The 9,786-nt window shown below is 33.3% G+C and overlaps 2 protein-coding genes across 2 annotated transcripts; both read left to right on the top strand.

Moving 5' to 3' along the window:
- Nucleotides 1-3,786: 3,786 nt before the first annotated feature.
- On the top strand, nt 3,787-6,163 carry LOC136269670 (tripartite motif-containing protein 2-like). Its single transcript, XM_034449277.2, has 2 exons — nt 3,787-3,879; nt 4,251-6,163. The coding sequence occupies exon 2, from the start codon at nt 4,258-4,260 to the stop codon at nt 5,917-5,919; it is 1,662 nt and encodes a 553-aa protein (XP_034305168.2). The 5' UTR covers nt 3,787-3,879; nt 4,251-4,257; the 3' UTR covers nt 5,920-6,163.
- A 3,071-nt stretch (nt 6,164-9,234) lies between these two features.
- LOC136275039 (uncharacterized) lies at nt 9,235-9,786 on the top strand. Its single transcript, XM_066083300.1, has one exon. The coding sequence runs from the start codon at nt 9,235-9,237 to the stop codon at nt 9,784-9,786; it is 552 nt and encodes a 183-aa protein (XP_065939372.1).

The following is a 9,786-nucleotide window of genomic DNA, read 5'->3' as shown; positions in this document are numbered from 1 at the left end:
CAGGTGTATTATACAAGCAGGTCGTATATGTAAAACATGTTCATCATCAAAAAATGTTTAAATACAGAATAATAATATCGGGTTTGGAAAACAAAATGATGAAATCAAGGTAATAAGTACATGTAACTTTGTCACGTTCGGTATATAAATAAATGTTCAAACGCCTTTATGGATGTTATTGACCAAAATAGCAAATGCAATCGCATTATGTCAAAAACCCAAGAGGGTTTGAGTTTTTGTTTGACATGTAAATTACGTATTTCTACTTTTGCTGTCCACAATTATAAATGATTTATTTATCTGACATATTTTACATCATTTAGTCTCGTCAACGCATGTGGAATTAGCATATTGTCATTTAAGTATGTCCAGCGTCGTTAACAAGTCATTATTACACAAAAATATATAAGATTAAAGAATCATTTTTAACTGATATTACGCAAATATAAAATCACACAATTATAGATGCTCTATTTATCTCATACAATTTGATTTAAATATTATGAAGCTTTTGAGACAGTCCCTTGTGTGACCCGATCGAATTGTTTTTTTTTTCAAAGATTAAAAACGATGATGCAACGTTGTGTTATGCGGCTATTGTGACCTTGCGCAATACAATTTAGTACGCCATTCCTGAATTAAATCTAACTGTTTTAATGTAAAGTTTTACTGAAATAAACCTTAAAATAATTTTTTAGCTCTAAACAATTTTTCTAAGAGGTTATTCACTTGATTAAATGGAAATTCCGATTAGAAGACTTGAATAATCAAGTTTGTTCACATACACAAAGTTGCGAATGCTCGTTAGTTTGAATTGACTCGAACGAGGAACAGTTGTTGATGTTTCATAAAACTAGCCTTATGATTCGAAATTAAAAACAGTGAATAAAGATGCTTACTGGTGGTGGAATAAAAGTCTTATGAAACATTATTTCGGTAGGTTCTTGTATATAAACACAACCAGATCGCTCTGTTTTCATCGCGACGTCAGACTGAACTCCTTGATAGTTAACGTAATTTGCAGTTTTATAAACTTCACAAAGCAAATTGAAAGTTAGAAGTGGGCTAAACTTATCAAAAACTTTGACAAACAAGAAAAAAGGGTCTTGTGGTTACGGTTATGAATCACTTTGTAAAAAAGGTGGGGGGGGGGGGGGTGGGGGTACCCCCCCTACAATAGCCCCCCGGTTCCGACGCCTGAGCTACGCAGCTATGTGTTTTCCTTCATATTTGTAATTTAAATCTTTGACAAAATCAATTTTAAATTAATTTTTGTAGTAGATATAGTTATATTAAAAGTACTAGCAAATCTTCGAAAATAGGTCCCTGAAGCGTTGAAGCGAGGGTTTGTGTCAAAAATAGTTCCGACCGGAAGTATTTGATAAAGCATCACCCGTTTGATATAGCAAATGTTTATCACACGGGTAATATACACCATACGTATGAGATAAAGAAAATTATTATCTCATACGTGTGGTGTATATTAAAAACAATTCGGGTCACATAAGGGACTCTCTCAAAAGCTTCATAATAGCGAGCGCAGCTCGCCGGCGCACAGCGCCGGCGCGAAGGGAGCTCTACCGGCAAGGCGTGTGTGAATAGAAAATTCGGACTATTTGCACATCCATTCAACAGATTTTTTTGGCGTCAGTAAATCGGACCAGTAATGCCTTGTTTTAATCGTCCCAGTAGTTCCCTGTAAAAATGGTTTCCCATTTTCACACTCTCATGAGAACAAGTACATGCATTAATTGTTACTACTGACACAACACAAATTCCATAACATAAATATAAGACTATCGGAGTTATCGTCCTTTCGAGTGACGTCACAATGGATTTCTTCCACATTGATCCGAATTTTTCGGCGTCAGTAAATTTTGACCCACAATGCAATTCCTCAATGTCGGTCGATCTCACTAGACTGGATACCATCTCGCGAGAATCAAAGTAAAACTCTTGAGAAATAGATAAATTATGTAATTTCCAGAAGATCATGCATTTTAAGTAAATAAAACAGTATTTTTCGCGTAGTTTTTTTTTTCAGTGTGTTTTCAAAGAGACAGACGACACTTGACCGACGTGAACTTTGACTTCACAATAAGGAGAAACTACTCTAGGTAGTTATTGTAAATCTGCTGAAATATAGATACCAAAATCTTCTCAAAATCTTGCAGAGCTAACGAATCGGGACATTTCTTCGGAGATAGGAAACAGCTGTAACTTGCTCTCATTTGGATAAATGCTCACATTAATTTTATTCACTATATTTACGGTAATTTCCAGGAACGTTTTTTAAAAGGGGGCGTGGCAACATCATTCAAAAAATCTTCACAAGCAAAGAGAAAAAATAAATTCTCAAAATCAGGAAAATTCTAATCGGGGCGAGGAATGGGGAGTGCGTAATATGCCTTTAGCTCTTTAGCTGCTCAAAAGTGTCTTTATTTTTACTACTATTTATTACATGCTCCCGGGTGATTTATTTTCCTTATATGATCAACCATTTTCTTAATACGTAAATTTGATTTTTTAAACGGGGGAGGGGGAACTCTGTGATAAGTCAATTTTTATTGTAAGTTTAAGAAAAATGTCTGCTGCAAGAAAAGAGGAAATAAACTGCAATGTACATTATGTTAAAATCTTTATTATTCAACAACATTTTATCTGAGATAAATTCTATACTGGTGTGCGACCAGTATTTAAATAAATAAAAAAAATCTTATGAATTATGAATAATGAAAATTCACTGGAAAAATTAGGAATGTTTATTTTATTTTGCATTCAAATTCATTTACTTTACGTCACTACTTTTATTTTTATTGATTTATCATAATTCATTTTTTATCACCTGCTGCGTTCGCCCCAACTGTCGCACCGTAAAACATATTATAAATCAAATTGTATGAGATAAATAGAACATCTATAATTGTGTGATTTTATATTTGCTTTATCCAACTCGTTGAAATGGTTATATTCGCTCGGCAAGCCACGCGAATATATACACCATTTCAACTCGTTGGATAAAGCAAATATAAAATCACACAATATAGATATCCTCTATATCTCGGTGCAAGTATAGAGTCAATTTCGAGCTACAGAATGACGCTCATATTGTGAACCTAACTACTATAAAAATAAGATTCCATTTAGTAATATTTATAATGTGATATTAATTCATGGATGGATATGTTATAAACTTAGTATTATTTTTGACACAAATGTCTTTAAAACGTATAAAATGGATGAACGTTTTGATAATTTATATAATGCATGGTATATCGTTGAATGCTAATGTATTCATAATTAATCTGACAAAAACTTTGATATAAATAAGACGCTTAATTAAAATTCGTTAGATATATTTTACGTTTACTTGGAATTGCACAATCCGTCCTTTAATTGCACAATTGTCTTTTTACATTGACAATTTACATCAATAACTGATTAAACCAGGACAAAAAAAACGTTTATTATAACCATTTTTTATACTTGTAAATTAGCGTATACCTGCTATAATGGAGAGATAACTCGTGTTCCGAACGATTACTCCAGGTTATCAAAATCCCGACATGATAAGTATACACATGTAACTTAACGTATCATTATTATGCATACTATCTATAGTTAGGGTATGGAAATGTGCATGACGGCACCCCCCCCCCCCCCGAGAAAAAAACCCGAGTATATATCAATTCATTTCTATAGAATGTTAACACATTCGTAGTCTTGCTTAGAAGTACAATTTTAATTGCAATTATTTCTATTTCACGTTTACCCATGTACAAAGCACGGGAAGTAACTCTAAATAATTTAAAGCTGTCAGGTGACCACATTCCACAAAAGCTCAACAATGTTAGAATACAAGGTAGAAGAATAATCACGGTATGTACTACTTTTCAACATTTGTTAGATTAATCTATCAATTAAAACTACTGAGGCATATTCTTAGATGTAATGAAATATATATTTTAATTAGGTCTAAAATAGAAATAATTAAAGCTCTGATTAGGTATTAAAATATAATATTTCTACTTTCACTTCTGAAAAGAACATTTTATATGATTACATTTGCACCAGTCTTCATGAGAAAGATAAAAGGAATAGTAGATTGATTACATGGCGTCCATGTTCGTACTTATACATATACAAATGAAAGATTTTAGACATTATGAAGATATGAAAAAATACATGAAAATGGCTGTTGATACATGTGTTTTACATATATAGTATAAATATTTGTTATCTATTTGTAGAAAAATCATGGATCCCCGTACTAGTGCCCAGGATGTACACCGATGTAACCTTTGTGATAACGCCATAGTACACAGCTACTGTGACTTTTGTCATGTCAACCTCTGCAAGCCTTGTGTAGTAGATCACATCTCAGATGGATATGACAAACATAAAATTGTTTCTTTTCAGGAACGAAGGTCGACCCTCATTTATCCGAATTGTGGAAAACATCCACAGAAAAACTGCGAATTGCAATGCAGGGAATGCGGCACCTTTGTTTGCTCTTCCTGTATGGCATCTGATCAGCACAAGGGACATAGCTTTGCCGAAGTCACAGAGGTTTACAAGACAAAGAAAGACATTATTGAAAAAGATACGAAAGAGTATGAAAACTCAATTTCTCCTAAATATGAGAAAATTGTCCTTGACTTGGAAAATCAGCTTGCCAACCTAGATGGAGGATATGAGAAACTTACATCAACAATGTCAAAACAAGGAGAGCAATGGCACAAAGAAATCGACATCGTCATCAACAAAATGAAAACCGAAATCAGCGAGATAAAAGATAAACACAGAGACATTTTACAGAAACACCTGGATGATATTAAACAGATACAGTCCCTCATAAAACAAATATTACTTGCTATTAAAGAAATAAAGAACTCCACTGAGGTGTCTCCAACCATTGAATACAGCTCTAAGATCAGAGAGTTCAGCAAGATTCCACCCAAAGTTAAGGTTACATTGCCAACATTCATTCCAAAACCAGTAGACCGTGAAATACTGTATAGTTTGTTTGGGCAGATCACCCCATTTTCTACTGCTACAGAAGAAAATGTATTGTCACTGAACCAACCCAACACTTTAGTCAGAGAACTACTGGATGAGCCAGAGCTTGTTGCCACAATACAGACTGGATATGAAACACTACGCTGTGTTACCTATATAAATGATGACAAGATATGGACTAGTGGGTGGACCAATGAAATCAAATGCTTCAATGCTTATGGTTCACTCCAACAGAAAAATGTTACAGGATCAAGAGAAGCGCCTTCTGATATAGCTGTAGACATGGGCAGTGATCTACTGTACTCAGATCGGATAGTAGGGACAGTGAATAAAGTGAAGAATGGACAGACAAAAGTGTTGATCAGATTACAGGGATGGCATCCTAAACAGCTGTGTGTCACCTCTACTGGTGATCTCCTGGTTATCATGTACAGTGATGATTACAGTCAATCCAAAGTTGTCCGTTACTCGGGATCCACAGAGAAACAAACAATTCAATTTGATGATGAAGGTAAATCTCTGTACTCAGGGGATAGTTTTACTAAATTCATCACAGAGAACAGAAACCATGACATCTGTGTAGCAGACAATAAGGCCAGAGCATTAGTGGTGGTTAATCAGGACGGGAAACTCAGATGGAGATACACCGGTCATTCTTCAGTTACCAAGAACAAACCATTTAAACCCCGTGGAATCACAACAGACGATCAGAGTCGTATCCTTACGGCAGACGAGAACAACCATTGTATCCACATTCTGGACCAGAACGGACAGTTTCTTCGTTACATTGATAACTGTGATCTAAATAAGCCTTTTGGTTTATGTGTGGACATCAATGACAATTTGTTTGTGTGCGAGTTCAAAAAAGGCAATGTGAAGAAAATCAAATACATGAAATAGTTTCAAATTGAGTCATTGATGAAAACAAATAAGGAATTGAAGAGTGGATTAGAACTGTTTTCTTTGAAAATTGTTTTATTTTCCATTCTGAGTTTCATTATTTATATTAATCAAAATTATACATCATTACATGATTATAGGATGAAATTCAGAGGTGCATATTCTATAGGCTACGATGTAAAGATTTAAAATATTCTTATGAGCTATTCCTTTCAGGTCTCCCATATTTTATGGATATTTATAAATTGATGCTTTCCAATCTGATTTCATGTTTATTTTCTCCGAATTTTCTCTGAAGATGTAATTATAAAAAATATAATCGTCGCAGGAAAAAAACCCCCAATAAAATGCTTTCTTTGGTGATTCATGCGGGATATGAAGGTGACAACATTGCAGAAAAAAATACATAACTCGCGTTAGCGGCTGATGTAATTTTTTTTCTGTAATGATCGCCACCTTCATAATTTGCATGAATCATCAAAGGAAACACGTTATTGTTTATATTAACATATTCATTTTAACAAATTAATAAATTTATTGTAAAAAGTAAGTAAAATTCTCTAAATTACAGTTAATGTACACCAGTAAGTTAGCTAAAAGAAACAACTAAATCGTCTCCGATGGGAATTTTATTCTGACATCATCGTGCAGTCCGTACTTTTTTTAAAGGTCGCTGTATATTTCGACCAATCGATAAACGTGCCTTGTAGATTTTTTGTCTGGCTGTTTCCATAGAGCTATGAATTAACTTTAAGTTTCAGTAAGGAACAGAGGGAATAATACTAGGTAGATGTATATATATATATATATATATATATATATATATATATATATATATATATATATATATATATATATATATATATATATATATATATATCATTATAAAATTACATGATAATAAATTACATGTATTTTTCTGCAATGTCGCCACCGCCATATCCCGCATGAATCACCAAAAAATAGCATTTCATTGTTTAATTAAAATTATTATTTTTGCCATTATACAAGCAAGTCGTAGGTGTAAAACATTTTCATCATCAAAAACTGTTAAATACAGAATTTTATTTTTAGTTTGGCAATGTATGTTTAAGCAATAATAATATCTAGAAGTGGAAAATGAAATTATGAAATCTGAATATAATAAGTATTTGTAACTCTGTTACACTCGGTATATATATGTTAAAACACCTTCATGGATGTTATTGACCAAAATAGCAAATGTAATCACATTATGTCAACAAAGATGTTATTTTTTTTGGTATGTTTTTAATTCGCATGTAAATTACGTATTTCTTCTTTTGCTGTCCCCAATTATAAATGATTTATTTATCTGACATATTTTACATCATTTAGTCTCATTAATGTGGAATTAAAAAAAAGCAATTGCACATATGGCAAGCGTCATTAAAAGACCATTATTTGACAGAAATATACTAGATTTAAGTAACATTTTAACTTTGATCATATTGCACCAAGAGTGGTGTACTGCGTTAAAGCAAACAAAAAAAAAAGATAAAAATAAATAAATTAATGTGTCGAATGCTAGACATCCTCTTTTATTTTTTTTTTGGGGGGGGGGAGGGGGGTGGGAGGTGGATGGCAAGTGTATTTTAATTGTATCTTGTACTTTTTTCTACAATTAATCATGTTTCACTGCGATCAAACGAGAGAGAGAGAGAGAGAGAGAGAGAGATCCTTTCTCTTTCTCTCTCTTTATCTCGTAGTCGCTCAATCTGTCATCTGTCTTCGTTTGTCCATATAAAAAACAGATATTTGTTCACCGTATGGAAAATCATTACATAAATATCTCAGTGTAAGTACATGTATGTACTGTTAATTTCCAGCTACAAAATGATCCTCACATTGTGAACCTAATAACTCTAATAATAAAATTACGTTTAGTAACGCTAATAATGTGATAATAGTTCATGGATAAAAAAGTTATAAACTTAGTATTATTTTTAACTCAAATATCTTTAAAAAGTAAATGAATGAACGTTTGATGATTTATATAATGGTTTATCGTTAAATGCTAATGTATTTATAATTAATCTGACCAAAACTTTGATATAAATAAGATGCTTAATGAAGGTTCGTTAGATATATTTTACGTTTACTTGGAACTGCAGTTCCCCGGTAAGTATATGTAGTTATCAATAACGAAGAAATCTTTAAAAAGTAATGTTGTCTCTTTGTAATGAAAAAGCGCCAATCTCGTCTAAGTGGATTTTTTTTTAAAACTCAGAGATACAGTTTAAATAAATAAATGTACCAATTGTGTTATATTCAAATTTGAAATGATTACAAGTAAATCGATTGAAAGTCAAATAGCTTTTCTTTAAAATCAATTCTTATAAAAACCTTCAAATCTATACCCACAAAACCAATCCCTGTTCAGGAATAAAAAAAAACCATTCATGGTGTAAGCGAATGTGACCCTTTAATGTTATTATTGTTTATTTGCTTCAACAGCAAGACAAATCTTTCAAATAGGCGAAATCCTTAAAACTCGAATTCTTCATTGAATATACAATGTGTTTATAAAATCTTTTCGATAAAGTTTGATTTATACTATAATTATTACTGATAAACTTACCGCTAAACTATTGCATTTATATGAAATACTGTACAATCGAACGAAGCAACTTTTAACATATTTAAGAAACAACAAAACATAATTATGTGAAATATTTTAACTAAAGGTAACACTTTTTTCTTAATTAAAAATAACATTGAAATGTAATAAGAGTATCGTGTTAGGCTCTCCTATCTTCGAGCATAATTTGTTTTCTTCGTGCGAATTTTGGTCAACAAAAAATGCGCACTTCGAAAGTAAAAAAGAAAAGAAAAATTGCCACATTTTTATGTTTAAAATACCTATATTTTAACGCATCCGCAAACGGCACCTGCTTATTGTCCTAATTTAAGGTGGTAAGGGACACCTGTCAATATTAATATGGATAAAAGAACACAATAATCATTATACTTTCACCGTTTAAGAATTTTCAACGGACTATATATACTAGCGGGAAAAAAAAACTGTGCATTAAAAAATTTAATATAATTTTTCTATATCTATTATTTGTATTTCTAAAATTTAAACAATCGATAATGGTAATGTTTTTGACAATATCGATTGGTAACCGTCCGGGTGCACGGACTTTTTCATGGTTAGTGAGCACCTGTTGTTTATTGAAAAATTTGTACGCAGGAGTTTTACGGGCCAATACTGTTTGGAATAAGAACTGTAAAGGACTTGTTTAAACATTTTTGGTGAAGGAAATCACTTCCAAATTTGTTTATCCCTATGTCATGCCACGACTCAACGAAAACCAACGTAATCGTGCTGTTGGGGTGCTGCAAGCTGGAATGGCACACCATACTGTAGCAAAACACTTTGGAGTTCATCGGAACATCATCCAGTTATTATGGAGTCGTTTTCAACAATCTGGCAACACTCAGGATCGACTGCGCTCTGGGCGACCTCGTGTGACGACACGTCAACAGGACAACCATATTAGACTTGTGCATCTAAAAAATCGTTTCCAGACAGCAGGTTTGACTGCCCGTAGCATTCCAGGGCTTCGACCAATTAGTCCAAGAACTGTGCGTACTCGTCTGTGCGAGCAAATCATCGGACCAAGACGTCCAGCGGTGCGCCCAGTACTGCTTCAACGTCATCGTATCGCCAGACTAGCGTGGTGCACACATCTGCGATTCAGAATACAGGACTGGGCCAATATTCTGTTCACTGATGAATCCAGATTTCATTTGAATAGCAGTGACGGCCATTGTAGGGTGTATCGTCGCGTTGGGGAGCGTTACCAGGACGATTGTGTTGTGCAACGTCGACAATTCGGTTGA

Source organism: Magallana gigas, chromosome 4, assembly GCF_963853765.1.
Source record: "Magallana gigas chromosome 4, xbMagGiga1.1, whole genome shotgun sequence".
In the NCBI taxonomy this organism is placed as follows: Eukaryota; Metazoa; Mollusca; class Bivalvia; order Ostreida; family Ostreidae; genus Magallana; species Magallana gigas.
The sequence above is the reverse complement of the archived record's forward strand: the minus strand, read 5'-3'. Positions and strand labels throughout refer to the sequence as shown.